Source organism: Canis lupus, chromosome 13, assembly GCF_048164855.1.
Source record: "Canis lupus baileyi chromosome 13, mCanLup2.hap1, whole genome shotgun sequence".
Taxonomy (NCBI): domain Eukaryota; kingdom Metazoa; phylum Chordata; class Mammalia; order Carnivora; family Canidae; genus Canis; species Canis lupus.
Genome location: NC_132850.1, coordinates 4468417 through 4487296, shown reverse-complemented (window position 1 = coordinate 4487296; position 18880 = coordinate 4468417). Strand labels below are relative to the sequence as shown.

The 18880-nt window shown below is 57.7% G+C and overlaps 1 protein-coding gene and 1 long non-coding RNA gene across 2 annotated transcripts in view; one reads left to right on the top strand and one right to left on the bottom strand.

Moving 5' to 3' along the window:
• Positions 1 to 700: 700 nt before the first annotated feature.
• BMP8B (bone morphogenetic protein 8b) overlaps positions 701 to 18880 on the bottom strand; it is a 32587-nt gene continuing 14407 nt past the window's right edge. The window contains exons 4-7 of the mRNA XM_072771810.1: positions 13926 to 14120; positions 13053 to 13132; positions 12469 to 12579; positions 701 to 3979 (exon numbers count right to left, since the gene is read on the bottom strand). Of these exons, the coding sequence (XP_072627911.1) occupies positions 3830 to 3979; positions 12469 to 12579; positions 13053 to 13132; positions 13926 to 14120 (536 nt within the window). The 3' untranslated portion in view covers positions 701 to 3829. The remainder of the gene's footprint in view (positions 3980 to 12468; positions 12580 to 13052; positions 13133 to 13925; positions 14121 to 18880) is intronic.
• LOC140602378 (uncharacterized) lies at positions 4780 to 13255 on the top strand. The gene is made up of 2 exons (XR_012005316.1): positions 4780 to 5830; positions 6572 to 13255. It is a non-coding gene; the product is annotated as an uncharacterized lncRNA (long non-coding RNA).

Sequence of the window (18880 nt, the reverse complement as noted above, 5' to 3'; positions counted from 1 at the left end):
TGGGCACCAGCGTGCCCCCTGGTTCGCTCTGGAGTGTCCACAGGCGTTATTACTCTATCCAGAGCAGAACCCTATACAGAGGGGAAACCATGGCCCAGGTGACAGGCTGCAAAGGTCACCCAAAACATGGCAGCACCGGGAGAGGAAGCTCGGCCTGCTCGGTTTACTGGGCTCTAGCCTCAGTCTATGGCAGGGGGCCCAAGGCCCCGGGGGGATACCTGGGTCATGGTCCCTATAATGAGCCTGGAAGGAACAGAGACTGTTTGGCTCTGCACCCTGGGGTGCAGTGGCCTGGCTGCCCAGTTCAGCCACCACGGCACACCCAAACCTCTGTTGCTTGGAAAGGCTCCGGCCCATCAGAAGTGGACCTAAGGGTGCCACGCGGCCTTGTGTGGTCCAAAGGACAGAGTGCCTCCCTGGGTCGGCCTGCCCCCGTCCGAGGTGGCCTCCAGTCTGCGCACACTGCTCCACTGCGGCAGACAGGGCCGGGGGTTGCCGGTGCGCTAACTCCTCGGGCTGTGGCCCTGAGGTCGGGCCCGTGGCTACGCGAGCTCCCGCTCTGACCGCACATCTACCTCCAGGGGCTGCGGGCTCTATGTCACAGTCATGACAGCCTCAGCAACCCCCCAAGGGATTAGGGACCTGTGTTGGAGTTGTGGACAGTCTTGTCAGCTTCGGGTATAAACGACCTAGAAAGCCATGTTTTCAAAAAATATTTATCAACAGGAGAATTTTTACGGCATAATAAAGTGGGAAAGGCATATTTGAAAGCAATCCATATAATACAGTATGATCCCAATTTTGTAAAAACATCTATAATATGTAAACATCTCTATGCGTGTATCTTAAGAGAAAAGCCTAGAAATAAATTCATCCAGATACTGCGTTTATCTGAGTCATACAACTGTGGTGACTTCAGTTGTATTTTTTCCTAATTTTTCCTCCAAAACTGCATTATTTTTGTGATAAGTTAAAAATCCGTTTTTCAACAGATGGGGCAAGGCTTGTGCCTTCAGCAGGCTGGTGGGCTCCCCCTGCCTCTGGGAGCACTGGGGGCGATTCCCAGCCTGGCCATAACCAGACACTTTCCTGAGGCCTTGAGAGCGGTGAGAACACAAAGTCCTCCCTCCGTGGATCGCAGGGTGTAGATTTTGTAGGAAAAAGCATCTGCAGAACATTTTCTGAGAGGAGGTTTAGTGGACAAGCACAGAAAGGGCTAAGCAGTCAGCAAATTCCTTGTGGTAATGCCAGCAAGTTCCAGTTGCTAAGTGTTTACGTGGGACACCTTGTCCTAAATGTGATCTTCACACTCGCTTGGAAGGAAGGAACCAAGATCCTGCTCCGCAGAAGAAAAACCAAGATTCAGACCCATCTGACTCCACACCTCTGTCCTCTTGCTATGTGGCCTCTTTTCCTGTTTCTGGATTTTTCCAGAACAAGTTACTTCCCCAATTTAGAAAACCTTAGAGCAGAAATGTGCCGACAAGGCCTCGAGGCCAGCCTCGTGCTCCCCAAACCGAGGCTGCTGTACCTTTCTCCTCAGCCTTTTCCTGGCAGCAGTCACGGACTCCTCGTGGCTGTCCACGGGCCTGACTGTCCCCCTGTGCGTAGCCTTCAGTCCCGTGCAACCAGGTACACAAGCCACGGCCTGAGCAAGAGGAAGGGAAAGGGCGGCATCTGGGCCGCTCCCTCGGCTGCCGTCCTAGGCTCAGCAAACTGACAACTGGGAACAGAACGCACGCAGCGAGCGCGTGCCACACCGTGCAATAAACAGAGGGAGACGCACAGGCTTTGTGTCCACTCACGATTGCGTCCTGCTCGGGGCAGTTCCTGTTGGATCTCATTTAGAGACTGCGCGGGCTGCAGAGGTTCTGCGAGCGGCACCCAGGGAGCCAGGCGAAAGCTTTTCAGTTGTGCATGCGCAGGGAGACTTAGCTCCAGGCGCTCGTGCTGTGCTGCCGAACAGGAGGTTTTGACAGACACCCCTGGCACACCGCTGGCTGTGCCAGGCCGCCACTGGGTGCTGGCTACCAGGGGAAGTAAAAAACTGTTGAAATAATTGGCTGATTTCAAATTTACATTTGCCTGAAAGACAATCCTTGATGTTAGGAAGACAAGTGTCAGCTGAGGACTCGAATGGCAAACAGGTTCCTGTCCTACCAGCCGATCTGTGACCGCCACCTGAGCCCCGAGTCCAGGGTCATGAGGCTGTCTCCGCGTGCAGGGTGAGAAAGGGTTAGACACGTTCCTGGCGGAAGGCCCAGTGCCCACAGGTACAGGTGGGAAAGTGAAGCCCAAAGGAGGCTCCAAGTCTGGTTGCCTCACATCTGGACCAGAGTTTAGGTCCTTATACTGACAGGGAGCTCACCCCCTAGCACACAGTCCAGGCACAATCTGCGTCTGCTCCTGTACCCCCAGGTCCCTGTGGAGGGGCTTTTGTCCCCCAGCAGGGCCTGGCCTCCACACCTGTGGTCCTGGGGCCCCTCCTCTGGGGGCGGGGTGACTGGGGATGTGCCCCAGGGGTACATGGTGCTTCTGCCTCCGCCCCGCTGGGCCTGGGGGGGGTGGGGGGGACAGGCCCAGGCAGCTGGACTGGGCTGAGCAGGGAAATTACAGGCTTGGCAGCGGCTCCGGGCAGAGGAGCGGTTTCCGGGAGCGCCCCGCCCGGGCCCCTAATTACTGCCTGTCGCGCCCTGGCTCACAGGTCCCAAGGTAGAGGACAGCACTCCTGGGCACACAGGGTGGTGCAGATTATGGTGACAACTTCTGGCCATAGCGGGGGCTGGGAGGCCGTGCCCTGGCCGCAGGCTGCCCGGGGTCCCAGGTGCACTGCTCTGGGTGAAGCGGATTGCCCCCTGGCCTGCACAAGATGGCAAACAGTTTCCACTTAACATGTCAACTTTGATCTGCTGGCAGTGGCTGCAGGGGACTCCAGTATGCGTCATTTTAGAATTCTATACAGATTTGGAAGAAAAAAATATCAGGATTGATGATTGGTGTTTGCCACGCCAAAGGGAAATCACATCACGTGTGCTGAGCACTGTCATCTCAGGCCACCTGACGTATCACCGGATAGGCTCAATACGGAGCTTCCCATGGGGCTGAGCTGCTCGTGGCTCAGCATGGGGACAGGCAGGCGAACAAAACCGTCCAAATGTTTTGTTCCTACAAAGGCCAAACGTCCATGCCCTGTACCCCTTCCCCAGATGGCAGAGGCAGATCAAGACAGGAAGACGGGAGGGGGAGACAAGTGCCATCGGCCTTTGTCCTACACCATGTTGTTCATTCAACTCTTCCTCGAGTTGACCCACATGCCTGTGGCCAGTGGGCTGTAATTCAGACCCACAACTACACAACGAGGGCAAGTCCACATTCTAACAAAAAAAAAAAAAAAAAAAAGAAAGCGCCAGGGAGGGGCAGGCAACCGGAGGTGGACCAGACCCTGTCTACACATACCAAGCCCTGAAATGGACAGTGAAGACCCGGAGGTAGCCACCCTGAGCCCTAGGTGCCTATTTACCGCAGACCACCCTGCATGGGTAGGTCCTCAGACAGGACTTCGGTTTCAACCCAAAATGCTGGTCAGGATGTGCTTGTGGAGGAGGCTGGGAGAGAACCTACTTGATGACTCAGACCACCAGGCCTGGAGGCCAAAGGACTGTCACAAACCGCAGGCAGGGAAGGATGCAGAGGCCTGGAGAAGATCCAGCCCGGGCAGGAAGGCGAGGGGAGCATACATATGTTGATCTGAGGACCAGGCTGGGTTACAGGGTTCCCTGCCTCCGGAGTGGGGGGACGCAGGCAGGAGGCACAGGGGGTGGGCAGCGCCTCAGTGGCAGCCGCACGCCCTGACCACCATGTTGCGGTGCTTGCGCAGGATGACGTTGTTGCTGCTGTCGTAGTAGAGCACGGAGGTGGCGCTCAGCTTGGTGGGGGCACAGCACGCCTTGGGGACCGCATCCGGCTTCATCAGGTGCACCTGGCCAGACGGGGCGGCAGGCAGAGGCATGAACACGGGGCTTCCCCGAGCGCCCACCCCCTGCGCCCTCCCCACCTGCAGCCGAGGTGGGTGCTGATGTGGAGACGTGCCCCACCCTGTCCCTGTCGCCCCTTCCCCGCCCCACTGCCCTCAGGGCACCCCCTGGGCCCCGGCCGGCTCCCCTCAGACGGGACAGCCCAGCACACGGTGCCCCTCCAGGTGCCCTCCATGCCCCCCTCTGTGCCTCTGTGATGTGCCCCCCCCTTAGCCGTTCGTGGTCTGTCTCCCTCCCACGTGCGAGCTGGTGATGGTCACAGGCCTGGAGACGGCCCAGCAGCCTAGGCCCGCCCCTGGGGTGTGCAACGCGCTTCTCCCGCAAAGCGCTTCCCACCCTGGAGCCCACCTCTAAGGCCACGACTGTCCTGGACAGACCAGGACTGAGGCCCGGGACCCGGGGGTGGCACAAGGCTCCGCGCGGGGCGGTGGGACCTGGGCCCAGCGCACTGACCTCTTGCCCCCCCCCGCCCCGGCCCTGCTGCCAGGAACGAGCCCAGGGCAGTGGCCTTTCAGCCTCCGAAAAAAATAACGCGCTGCACCGAGAGGACGGGCTGCAGCGCCAGCGGCCGGGCAGGGGCCACATGCAGGGGGCCTGGGGGGGAGGCTGCACGGGTGAGGCGGCCTCCCCGCAGCCCCGGCCTCCAGCCCTGGCAGGGGCGCCGAGCGGGACCGGACGAAGCCGTCTGGTGGGGGGCCCACCGGCAGCCTGGCCCCCGCCCCCCCCCGCCCCCCCCCGGGCCCGGTCTTGGCCCCGTAGGCCCAGCGCGGAGCCGCCTGCGGAAGGACGCTGGTTGCTCGGGGCCCAGCAGCCTCGCGAAGGCCCAGCCTGGCGGGGACGCGGCTGCCACTGCCCCCAACGTCCCCACCTCCACGCGCCATGGCTGGGCTTGGTGTCCGTAGGCCCACGGGACAGAAACCAGGGGACACGGCCCCCCTGCAGCAGCCGCGGGGCTCTGTGGGCAGGAAACCTGCGAGGGCCGCTCCTGAGCTGGGGCTGGGGGGACGTCGGGCACCGCCGGGCGCGGCCTGAGACTCCCCGCAGATGACGGACAGAAAGACAGGCCTTTGTCCCATCTGGGCCCAGACCAGGGGCTGTGGAGGCCGTGGTGCCAGCCCACTTAGCTTGGTGTGGGCCCTGGGGGAGCAGGTCACAGGGTCTGTCACTGGCTGGGCCGCTCTGGGTACAAGTCACGCCCCTGCCAAGGGGGTACAACGGCTCTCTGCTCGTTCCCCACACCAGCGTATCCAGGACACAGGCCTCGCGCCAGCCCCACCGGGATCGGGGCACAGAGGATGTCCCAACCTGGTCCCTGCTCTCACGGACTCCGTGGGGAGGGAAGGGGACACGGGGAATATTCCAGTCGGCACCCAGGACCTCGGGGTCAGTACAGCCCTCCAGCCCAACGGGCTCACCTGCAGACCCCAGGTGCCCCACTCCCTGCCCCTCCCGAGGGCCGCCCTGCCTCTGCCCTGTACCCCACACCCTGGCGGTGGCCACCGCAGCCCCCCGCTGGCACCCTGCCTGCCCCGCCCCGCCCCGTCCTTCTGCGCTGCAGCCAGAGCAGCACTTCCAGAGAGCAAGGCAGGCGGTGGCACTTTGCACCTGCTTGTCCCTGGACAAGGGATTAAGTCCACCCACCTGGCCCTTCAGGCGGGACCCCAGGGCCCCGTGAGCGGCCCCTGACCCCCGACGTCACCTGCCGCCCGAGCCCACCCAGCCAGCCAGCCGGACTTGGGAGCTGCAGGGGCCCCTCGGGCCGCACGCCCTTGAGCCCCTGGAGGAGCAGGAAGCAGGTGCGTAAAGGGCAGCTGGGGCTCACGTGCCTCATCCCACTGAGCTCCTCATCCCACTGAGCTCCGGGCAGAAGGCGGCTCCTGGGGGGCGGGAGGGGGCAGGCCCCGCCTGACGTGGGAAGGTGGTTACCACCGAGCCAAAGCCCCCGCGGTGCTGCGTCTCCTCGCCCCTGGAGCTCCCAGACAGGCTTGGGGACACAGGAGTTAGGAGTCCAGGTCCACCTTCTAGGAGGTGTCCACCCCGAGTCAGTACCACGTAAGCCTTGGGGTGCCGCGTTGGTAGCAGACGCCCCCCAGAGCTCCTGGTCCCCGCACACAGCCGGGCACCCCCGAGGGTGAGGGACGCACAGACTGACCCAGAGACGACTCCACGGCCCAAGGCAGAGAGAAGGGCCCAGAAGGGGGCGGAGGGGGCGGACCCTCACCAGGAGCCCTGGGAAGGCACAGCCCCTGGCGGCCAGTGTTGAAACCCAGAGGGGCTGGATTTCGGGGTCCTTAGGACCTGAGCACTTCCAGCGGCCCGTGGGCCAGCAGCAGCCTGGCTGGGCAGGGGAGGGGGGTGGCGGGAGTAGCCACCCCGCCTGGGGCCCCACCTGAGTCGGGAGCTGCTCACCCTCCCAGAGCACAGCCCAGAGACCCCAGGGCACCCAGGGGCCGAGGAGCCTTCCCCCCCAGCCCCCCAGCACCCCGTGGGAACCAGCACCCCCGAGGCCCCGCCCACCTCTCCACCCCTCCCTGCAGCCCTGCCCCCCTCCAGGGGCCCCTCCCGCAGGCCTTCCTGCCAGCAGCTCCCCGAGCAGCTCCCCACGGCCCAAGCTGCTCCGGCCACGCCCCCGGCTCGGGCCCTGCAGCAGCGGCTGCCCTCCAGCAGGGGACCAGCGCACACACCTGCAAACACTGCGTGCCCACCCCCCCCACTACACGGTGGGCTGAGCCCCTTCGAGGTGGCACGCTAGCCCAGCAGCAGCAAGCAGCCCCACCAGGGCTCCTTGGGACTCCTGCCCTGGGGAGAGGGAAGGACGACTATACACACACAGAGGAGACGCCCCTGAAGACTGGTTCCGGTGAACGGGGGCACCGCTGCAGGGCACTACAGGACCTCGGCTTCAGGAGGCTGCTGCCTTTAAGAGCCGGAGACGTAGCTGACCTTCCTCACACACAGAGACAGACATGGAGAGTTAGAATCAGGAGACAGTACATTCCAGATGAAAGAACAAGACACAATCACAGCAAGACACCTAAGAGAAACGTCAGCAATATACCTGCTCGAGATTTTAAAGGAATGACCACAATGATACCGTATGTGAAAAGAGTGGAGGATGTCAGTGAGACCCTTAAAGAGAAAAAAAACGACCAGTCAGAGATGAGGAACACCATAAATGCGATTTAAAACACACTGGAGGGGCGCCTGGGTAGCTCAGGGGCTTAAGTGTCTGATTCTAGTTTTGGCTCAGGTGAGTCATGGGATCGAGTCCTGCATCGGACTCCTGCTTGGTGTGCAGTCTGCTGGAGATTCTCTCCCTCTGTCCCCCTCATGCTCTTCATCTCTCTGTCAAATAAATAAATCTTAACACACACACACGATAGAATAAAGAGTAGGCTGGAGGAATCAGAGTAATGGAAAGTAATCAGGGGGGCACCTGGGTGGCTCAGTGATTGAGCATCTGCCTTTGGCTCAGGTCATTATCCCGGGGTCCAGGATCAAATCCCACATCAGGCTCCCTGTAGGGAGCCTGCTTCTCCTTCTGCCTATGTCTCTGCTGTTCTCTCTGTGTCTCTCATAAATAAATAAATAAATAAATAAATAAATAAATAAATAAATAAATAAATAAATAAATATCTTAAAAAAAAAAAAAGGAAAGTAATCAAGATCACCAGATGAGAGAGGGGAAAATTACGCAGAATGAGAATAGATTTAAGGAACTCAGCAACACCATCAAGCATTTAACATCCTCATCACAGGGATCCCAGAATGAGAAGAGAGAGAAAAGGGGCAGAATATTTATTTGAGGAAATAACAGCTGAAGAAATAGGAGGAAGGAAACAGAAATCCAGATTCAAGAGGTAGATCCTGGAACCAGATCAACCCAAGGAGATCTGCTCCAAGACACACAGTAATCAAAATGGCAAAAAGGAGTGCTACAGAGAATGTTTAAAGCACCAAGAGGGGATTTACAAAACAAAACAAAACAAAACAAAAAAACACCCAACAGCACATACAGGGGAACCCTAGAAGGCAATCAGCTGAGTTTTCAGCAGAAACACTGCAGGCCAGAAGGGAGTGGCATGATATATTCAAAGTGCTGAAAGGAAAAAAGCTGTAGCCAGGACAACTCTGTCCAACAAGGCTACCACTCAGAATAGAAGGACAGATAAAGTACTTCCCAGAAAACAAAAGTTAAAGGAATTCATAACCACTAATCAGCCCTACAAGAAGTGTTAAAGGAGATTTTTCTAGTGGAAAGAAAAGATCATAAGTAAGATTAAGACTAGTAGGAAGCACAACAGCAGTAAAAATAAGTATGTTTATAAAAATCAGCCAAAGGACTCACAAAATAAAAGGATGTAAAGCATGACACCATATACCTAAATGATGAGGTGGGGGGAGAAGAGTAAAGAATGGGTTCATCTTAAACAACCATCAACTTAATATAGACTGCTCTAAGCAGAAAATGTTAGGTACAAACCCAACGGTAACCACAAATCAAAAGCCAGGAATAGGTGTGCAAAAATGAAAGGGCAAGGTAGCCACATATATTACTAAAAAAAGTCTGCACTAGACATGAGAGTAGAGAGCAAGGGAGGAAAGGAACAGAAGACATACAAAAACAACCACAATGGAATGGCAAATAAAACAAAATGGCAACATGTACGTCCCTATCAATAATTACTTTGAATGTAAACGGACTAAATGCCCCAATCAAAAACACTGGGTAATAGAACGGATACAAAACAAAAAAAGACCCATCTATACGCTGCCCACGTAACACACCCATTTCAGATGGTGAGACACCTGCAGACTGAAGGTGAAAGGGTGGAGAAACATTTACCGTGCAGACAGACACGATAATGAAGCCAGGACATGGGACAAAACAGACTTTAAAGACCACAAGAGACAGAGAATGACACTATATAATCATAAAGGGAACAATCCAACAAGAAGCTCTAACAATTGTAAATATTTATACACCCAACATGGGAGCACTCATATACATAAAACAGTAATAACAAACACGTAGTAAACTGACAGTAATACAGTAATAACAGGGGACTTTAACACCCTAGTTACATCAACAGATAGATCGTCCAAACAAAATCAACAAGAAAACAGTGTCTTTGAATGACACATCTGACCAGATGATTTTAACATATATTCAGAACATTCCATCGTAAGAATATACACTTTATGGGATCCCTGGGTGGCTCGGTGGTTTGGCACCTGACTTGGGCCCAGAGCATGATCCTGGAGTCCCAGGATTGAGGCCCACATCGGGCTCCCTGCATGGAGCCTGCTTCTCCCTCTGCCTGTGTCTCTGCCTCTCTCTGTGTATCTCTCATGAATAAATGAATAAAATCATTAAAAAAAAAAAAAGAATATACACTTTACAAGTGCATATGGAACACCTTCCAGAACAGATCACATATGAGTCCACAAAACTAGTTTCAATAAATTACAAAAGATTAAAGTCATACCATGCATCTTTTCTAACCATAATATTACAGAACTAGAAACCCAACACAAGAAAGAGTCTGGAAAGAGCACGAATACATGGAGGTTAAATAACATGCTATCAAAAAATGAATAGGTCAACCAAGAAATCAAAGAGTAAAATTTAAAAATATATGGAAAAAAAACTAATGAAAATGAAAGCACAATTGTCCCAAATCCTTGGGATGCAGCAAAAGCTGTCCAAAGAAGGAATTTTATAGCAACACAGGCCTACCTCAAAAAGCAAAAAAATCTCAAATAACCTTATCTCACAGCTAAAGGAGTTAGAAAAAGAACAAAATCAGCAGGAGGACAGAAATAATAAAGATGAGAACAGAAATAAATGAAACAGAAACAAAAAATAAAAAAAGAGACCAAGGCACCTGGATGGCTCAGTTGGTGGAACATGGGACTCTTGATCCTGGGGTCATGAGTTTGAACTCCATTTTGGGTGCAGAGATTACTTAAAAAACAAAACCAATAATAGAGCATCGATGAAATCAGGAAACCAGGAACTAGTTCTTTGAAAAGATCAATAAAATTGGTGAACATTTAGTCAGGCTCAAAAAAAAAAAAAAAAAAAAAAGAGCGAGAGAGAGAGGACTCAAAATCAGAAGTGAAGAGGAGAAATAGCACTGCAGAAATATAAAAGATCGGGATCCCTGGGTGGCGCAGCGGTTTGGGCCTGCCTTTGGCCCAGGGCGCGATCCTGGAGACCCGGGATCGAATCCCACGTCGGGCTCCCGGTGCATGGGGCCTGCTTCTCCCTCTGCCTGTGTCTCTGCCTCTCTCTCTCTCTTTCTGTGTGTGACTATCATAAATAAATAAAAATAAAAAAAATATATAAAAGATTATAATAGAAGAGTATTATGAAAATTATACGGCAGCAAACTGGGCAACAAGAAATGAATACATTCCTAGAAACATAATCTACCAAAACTAGAAGAGGGAAGAAAGAAAATTTGAACAGATCAATTACCAGCAAAGAAATGGAATCAGTATCAAAAGCTCCCAAGAAACAAAGTCCAGGACCGGGTGGCTTCACAGGCGAATTCTACCAAACATTAAAAAAAGGAGTTACACCTATTCTCAAACTGTTCCTAAAACAAGAGTGGAAGGAAAACTTCCCAATTCATTCTACAAGGCCAGCATCGCACCGATACCATAGCTAAAGACACTGCAAGTAAAGAGAACTGAGGCCAACATTGCTGATGAATACACATGCAAAGTCCTCAACGAAATACTAGCAAACTGAATCCAACAATACATTAAAAAATTATTCACGATGATCAAGTGGGATTTATTTCTGGGATGCAATGGTTGTTCAATAATTACAAATAAGTCAATCTGATACATGAATAAGAGAAAGAACCAAAACCATATAACCGTTTCAAAAGTTGCAGAAAACACATTTGACAAAGTACAACATCCATTCATGAAAAAAAAAAAAAAAAAAAAACAACTCAGGAAAGTAGGTTTAGAGGGAACATAACCTCAAAAATAAAAGCCTTATATGAAAAACCCAGAGTGAACATCATACTCAATGCTGAAAACCAGAGATTTTCGTAAGGTCAGGAACAAGGGAAGGATGCCCCTGCGCTACTTTTATTCGACCTAACACCGGAAGTCATAACCACAGCAATCAGACAAGAAAAAGGGAAACAAAGGCAACCAGATCAGTAAGAAAGAAGAAAAATTTTCACTGTTTGCAGATAACATGATACTATATGTAGAAAACGTTAGAGACGCCACCAAAAAACCTGCTAGAATTGATAAATGAATCCAGTAATGTCACAGGCTACAAAATCAAAATACAGAAATGTGGGATTTGTATACACTAAATAGAAGCAGCGGAAAGAGGAAATAAGAAAACAAAGAGTTTCTTTTACAGTTTACACCAGTTTACACCCATTTACAGTTGCAGCAAAAATAATAAAACACCAAAGACTAAACTTAACCAAGGAGGTGAAAGACCAATACTCCGAAAACTATAAAACAATCGTGAAAGAAAGTGGAGATGACACAAACGGGCAGATCCCCAGGCTCAGTGGCTGAGAGAAGCGGTACTGTTAGAGCCGCCCCGCCTCCCAGGGTAGACGCGGCCTAACGCAATCCCTATCATTACACCCGGAGCACTTGTGACAGAACGAGAACAATCCCAGAATTTATATGGAACCACAAAACCGCCCTAGGAGCCAAAGCATCATGAAAGAGAAAAACGAAACTGGAAGTCTGACGATCCCAGATTTCAAGCTACGCTGCAAAGCGGTGGGAAAACCCGGAGCGACAAGCGGCAGCGACAACGCCCCTCCCAGGGGCGATCTTCCAGCTCTGAGGCTGCCCCCCGCCCCCCGCCCCCCGCCCCCAGCCCCCAGCACGGGAGCCACAGCACCTGTGGGAAACACCAAGCGCCAAAGGAGCAGGACAAAGAGCCGACGGGGAGGTAACAGAAGGGGCCGAGGCCCAGCAGCTCAGCGGGGCACCCGTCACCCGGCCCCGTACACATGCGGCGGGAGGCCCAATGCACACGCCCGTCGCTCACCCCGCGTACGTCTGTGCCACAGGAGGCTGAGCACGCCGGCGACACGGTGGTGCGTGTGCTCAGAGCACACAGGGACCCAGGCGGGACGCACGTCTGCTGTGTGTGCCGTGCGTCTGACCACAAGAGAGCAGGTCGTGTAAGTCGCGTGTGTAGCGCACAGAGGTGGGGGCGCGCCAGCAGTCAGGGTAAGTCGGGTGTGTGCGGGTGCAGGTGCACACACAGCTCGGCCACCCAGGCACCGGCTCCTGAACAGGCGTGAGCCCGGAACTGCTCGTGCACGCAGGGAAGCTCCTGTGCACAGAGCCTCCCCGACACCCGGGGCTGCCACCCACCCGGCGCTGCGAGCCCCCGCCCCGTGGGTCCGGGCAGGACGGACGCGGTACTGACCAGGGACTGCAGGATGGCGTGGTTGGTGGCGTTCATGCACGAGTCCAGCGGGAAGGAGCACTCGCCCTCACAGTAATAGGCTGAGTAGCCCTGGGGGGCGATGACCCAATCCTGGGGGGTAATGGGAGAGGTGAGTCCCAGCGGATGCCCCCTCCTGAGCCCCGAATCTAGCACCCGGCGCGGCATGACTCGGGGCCGCCCCTTCCCCTCCCGCAGCCCCAGGCCAGGCTGCCGACCCTCGGCTCCCTCCAGGCAGGCTCCCCCAGGAGGCACCACCAGCAGGCCCGGCAGGGGGCGGGCACAGCCCTGTCCCCCGGTGCCCACGCCTCCTGCAGCTGCAGCCCCAGCCTCTGTTTCCCTGTTGCAGAGCTGACGTGTCATGGCTGAGGATTCAGACTGTCCCCGTTTCCCGGGTTTACCCCAAAGCACCTCCTCACACTAAGACATTCTCCCTTCAGAAAACACATCAGAACCTAACGCACAAGAAAATTAAAGTCACCGTAATGGGACCTCCCCCCGGGGGCACACTTAGGATCTTCGGGTGGGGACGGTCATTTAAGCAAAGGAGGCGAATCGGAACTAACCAGCCAGCCCAGGTCCTGGAAGCTGACGTAGAGCTCGTGCCGCCGGCACACCTGCCGGCCATCGGTGCCATGAACGTCATCTGCAGGGACAGAAGCAGGGGCTTTCCTGGGGTTCCTGCTCCGGGCAGCCACCACAGGGAGCTCCCAGGGCGGGGACACCCTACCGGGCACATTTGTTGAATAAATGAATGAAGTGAAACCAATGCCCTGGTGTCCTGAAGCCCATCCTGCAGCGGTGCTGGTGCCATGACCCAGCTCGAGAGCCTTCGCCGGCTCCAGGTGGCTCCCGATCGCTGCAGGGCAACCCTGCACTTGCTCAGAGCCTCCCCTGACTTCCGACTGCGGCCCCGCGATGCTCCCGTAAACAGCCAGGGGACCCTGGGCCACAGGTGGCTCCTGCTTTTCTGCAGAGACCCCTCCTGACCTCACCCCACCTCTCCCGCCACACCCATTCCACCCGATGGAGGGGCTCCTGGAGGCCAAAGGGTGACCCCCCGTGGAGGGAAGGGGGCAGGAGGGCAGGGGCAGGGCAGGCCCATCCCTGATCCTGAGCGGCTCAGCCTGGTGGGACACACAACTGTGGATCCTCGGGGGACCCAGGGGGGACCTGAGAGCCACCAGTGCCTGGAGGAAGGGGCACCTGAAGCTAAGGGAGACTTCTGGAAAAAGCCCTGGTGCCAGGGGAGGGCAGAGAAGGCGCCCCTGGGAGGCGGGGACGGAGGCCGGTGGCCGGTCCTCAGGGCCCACGAGGTAAGCAGGTGTCAGACAAGCATTGGAGGGTGACCACAGGCTTGACGCCACTGAGGCCCCGAGGGTTCGGTCCCCGCCGCCGTCCTCGTCCTCGGCCCGGCCCAGGCCCGCCCCGGACCTCACCGAAGATCCCTGGGAGGCGGTTCGGGTGCGGCAGCTCGTTGCTTTTCTTCGGCGGCCTCCTCTTCAGGGGCCTCGCTGCCCGAGGGGCGCGGACGGGACCGGGGCTCGCCCTGAAAAAAGTGACCAGGAAAGGCTGCTTGGAGCGCGGCGCCCGTCGCCCCAGCAGACCGGCCAGGCCAGGATCCACGCTGCGCCCTGGGACGGAGAGAGGAGAGAGGCGGTCACTCGCGGGCGGGGGGCGCACGGGGACGGCGGGGACCCTCCACCACGGCCTCCACGGTGTCCCCACCCGGAGGACACGGTCCCAGGGGCACGGGGCGGAGGGGCCTCGCCACCACAGGGTCCCTGTTTGTGACACCGGTGAACCCTCTACACGTTCGAGCTCCTCCCACTGGTGACCTCAGGCCTCTCCACCGTCCCTGGACCACGTGCTTCCCAGGAAGCCTCAGAGCCAGGCTGCCAGGGGCGCACAGCACCCCGGGTCCCACCTCCGTCTGAGGGCCCCGAGGCTTTCGGGGGATCGATGGATCTGTGACCCAGGGGACTGGGGCGGCCGCCAGGTGGGAGCCACGGCTTGCTCTGCCTGGCACGGCCAAGAGCAGGGCGCTGAGTGTCCCCTGAGGCCCACAGGCGGGACACAGGGCAGCGGGGCACAGACATCTGGCCAGAGGCCCAGGGCCGGGGTCCAGCCCACGTCGGTCTGACCCCAGTCCTTACTCACTTACAGGGTTAACCCCAGGTCTGTGGGTCACAAGAGAGGAAAGGCTGTGGGCAGGGACACGGGGGCCTCGGGCTAGGAAGAGGGACACCCGGGAAAATGGGATTTGATCCCATAGCTGCTTAGAGACGAGGATGCCGTGAGAAACACTCACGACCCTGGGAACGTCCCCTCCACCAGTAAGACTCCCTGGGCCCCTTGTCTTTCCAAATGTCCTCCTGACTTTTTAAAGATCTTTTATTTATTTGCGGGGGGAAGGGCAGGCGGAGAGGGACGGAGCCCCTCAAGCAGACTCCCCGCTAGCGCAGGGCTGTGCGGGGCGCGGGCCCAGGACCCTGAGACCACGAGCTGAGCCAAACCCAAGAGTTGGCCGCTCCACCGACTGGGCCACTCGCCTCCTGGGTTCTTAATTGTCAAAGTGACACAACAGCAATGCAAAGTGGCCTCGGAGGAAAAATACCACTCGGAAATCTCTCCCCACTCCAACTCGGCATTTTCATTTTTTTTTTCGGCATTTTCATTTTTCTGGAATGTTTCCATGTCAATCAAAGCTTTACACAACAGTCACCGTAATAGTCTCCATTTTTTCCAACTTTTTCACCCAAACATGGTCACTGCAGTTAAGATGTCTCCACTCTGAGCATTTCAAGCCTATAAAACTCCTTTGAGAAAATATACATAATATTTGGATATTAGCTCCACTCCAGGCACGTGGGGTACGTGCTGGCTTTCGCGATAAAGACGAGTGGCCACAGGCCCCTTCATTTTCTCTTCCTGAGGAATTTTGTTAAACGACAGGAGCTGAACACTAAGTCCATTTTATGTTTCGTGTAACGCAGAGCCAACGGCTCCATTCCGGGGACACGTCACCTCCGGGTGGCCACCCTGACCCCCCCCCACGTATGCAGAGAAACACACGCGTTGAGCACACAGTACGCAGACGTGCACACGCACAAGCACACACGTTGTGCCATCGGCGGCCCTCCCGCGACTCGCCGTGACACAGCGCAGGTCAAGGCATCGCCCGCCCCACCGCGGTCCTGCTCTGCTGGCGACGGGAGCCCCTAGACGGCCGAGCTTCGGGCCGAGTCCTCGGGCCAAGATGCTCCAACAACCAGTCAACCCGGACACTGACCTCTGACCTCACCGCCACAAACAGGTGCGCTGGACCCGTTAGAGGCTCCACTCGGGATGAATCCTGCCGGATCGCGGCCCCTGCTCTGGGCGCAGGCCCTTCCGCACTCTCCGGCCCACCTCAGCCTGCGGGGGGCGGGGGGGGGTGACCCGGGGGCCTCGCTGAGGGACCCTCAGGGTGCCGGGCTGAAAGCTGGATGGTCCCAGCCCTGGCCCAGGTCCGCTTCTGTCCCTCTGCTTAGGATTCTCCGTCACGGGGGGGACAAGGGGCTCATCCCTCCTCCTCCCTTCCAGCGCCCTACTCTCCTCTAGCCGGCGCCGCCCGGGAAGCCCGGCCTGCCCCACGGGGCGGCTGGACAACCGTCAGGTCCCCTCCCCGGACGCCCCAGACGGTGCCCCACCATCCATCCCGCCCCCAGGCGGCCCCATCAGGGCGCAGGGCCCCCCTCCATTCCAGGGGCTGCCTCCCCTCAGGGTGAGGCCCCAGGGAGGCCGCTCACAGGCCTTCCTTCACCCGCGAGACTCCCCAGGCCTGGCCCACATGCTCCTGAGGGCTGTGTGCGCCTCACAGCGACGTGAGGGAGGGTGCCGCGCTCCACGCCAGGCTGTGGTCTCATCATCACACACACACACATTTGCACGCACACACGCCTGCAGATGAACTCACTGTTCCCTTAGGTCTGTGAGTCTGCGGGTTCGGGATGAAGCCACCACAGCCTCTCCTGGTTCTAGGGGAGCAGCACAGCAGCAGGTGTAGCGCTCCAGGACAGACACAGGGGTCTGAGTGCCCGGGGTGACACAGGACGCCCGTGACTGGACATGAGAACTCCCGGAAGGGGCCTAGGGTTGCTTCTAGAAGCCCTCCTACCACAGGCCGCCGCCTCTGACAGCACAGGCTGGACTGTTCATCCACGGAGGCACCTCGCTCCCCGCCCTGTCCCTGCACCCCCCGGGCTCCGGCCCAGCTCCACAGCCTCGCTGTCCTTCCAGAGACATCTATTTAGCCGTGAGGAGAACGAGCAGGGAGGAAGAGGGGAGGCTACCGGGAAACAGAATTTGGTAGCGAGATGAAAGGCCCCAGAGGAAAAGTCAGAGGGGCCGCGGGAAGACGAGCTCACGCCGACAGCACCCCCTGCTCACGATGCACGTTGACGCTTGTGCATTTTTCACGGCGCTGGCAAAGTGGGGCCCTGGGCATGGGGGGGGAGGGCTCCTTCCTCATCACCCCCCACATCTCGGGGCCCAGTCGCCAGGGAAGGCCCTTCCCAGAAAGCCTTGCTGCGGGCTCCTCCGAGCTGCGGGGAACTTCATGGAGTATCACAGGGAGGAAGGCCGCGGGGGCCCCGGGACCAGCAAGTCCTCCTCAGGAGCCACAGAACATACAGGACAAACGGCTGCGCTCTCCCCTTGCTTTTAACTGAAGCCACAGCCCTCGTGAGAGAAGAGTCTGTGCGGCGGTAGCAAGTCTGAGACGCCGGAGCACCGCTCGGGCCGCCTGGCCCCACAGCTGTGCTCACCTCCTCTGGGTGAAACCCCAACGGGCTCAGACGAGACGCGCCCTCTGTGAGCAGGGCTTCCTTCCCGGGCGAGGCTGCCAGTGCTGCGAGGGTCCGAGGTGGTGACACGCGGGGGGCCGCCCGCTGCCTCGTCCACCGTCAGGTCGTCCCAGAGCTCGATCAGCATCAGGACGTCCGGTGCACGTCGCACCCGGCCCTCCCGGCGGTGAGCAGGTCCACACGGCGCATCCCGGGCGGTGGCAGGTGCACCTGTCCCAGACTTGGGGTTCGCTGTCCTTGGTGCAGTGGTCCACGGGGCCACCACTCCGGTCCTGAGAGTGGACACCAAATCCACGGCACCCCCATGCTCTCACCTTCTTTCCAGGTATCGTCCAGTCGCCAGGAATCCCACGTGGCTCCTGGGACACTGAGGTGGACGTGTCCCCTCGAATCATGGCAAACCAGTCATCGCTGGAGAAAAACAGCCCCCAGGGAAAACACGGACTGTCCGCTTGCCCACAGCGACGGGATCTGCACCCACCTCATCTTTGAATGGAGACGGACCCAAGCCCAGGACCGTCCCCGTGCAGAGGACAGTCCAAGCCAGGCTGACGCAGCTGCTGGCCAGAGGGGGATTCCTACGCCCAAACCGGCGTGCGCGCCTCCTCAAATTCCGGAGCTGCCCGTGTTGGATTCAGGCCTGGGGGTCACCGACAGACTCGGCCTCTTCACCCTCCTCCGTCTGCAGCTTCACCGCTCACTGCCTTTCTCATATTCCCCCCCGTGTTCTGGGTCCACATAAACGTTAGGAACGTGGATGGCTTCCGGGGCAAATGTCCCCATACCCACGATTTCTTCCACCTCCACCACTGAGGTTTCTGCAGCTTTGCACATGGACACGGTGGAATTCCTGGCGCTTCTTCCCAACATGATGCTTCCTGCAGGGTTGACCTTCCACCCTTCTGCCCGCAGAACCGGCCGCGATGGCTCGCTGCAGAGGACAGTGGCTCCCGTGACACTCCCTCACCTCTCGGGGCTGGCCCGTGATCGAGATGCTGCCGAAGGGCGCGTACCTGATGTGGGGGGCCTCCTCCTGCACCACAGTCCCGGAGGCCGTGTGGAACGCGGGCACCCCAGCACCCGCCACCCCCGCACGGATGCGCTCGGCCAGGGAGCCCTGGGCTGGCAGCTCCAGCTCCCGCTCGCCCGACAGGGACTGGCTCTGGCACAGCGAGTTCTCCCCCACGTAGCAGCAGATGCTGCGGGTGATCCGCTCGGTCCCAGTAAGAGGCCCGGCCCGAAGTCGTCCACCCCACGTCGCTGCTGACCATGCACAAGTCCCTGACCCGCGTCTTGAGCAGCGCCTTGACAGGTTCTGGAATCCTGCAGAGCCCTAAGCCGCCGACCATGGTCCTGGCCCTGTGGTTCGTGTCTCTCACCAGCTCCGCGGGATCCGTGTAGGAGAATCATCGCTGGTGACCAGGCTGCACACGGCGCCCTTGGTCTTGGCCAGCGCAGGCCCCAAGCGGCCGGCGGGGACACAGCACCCCAGGGCCACCACGGGCCTCCAGAAGGCTGCCATTGTGGGCTCCACCTCCGGGCTCGGG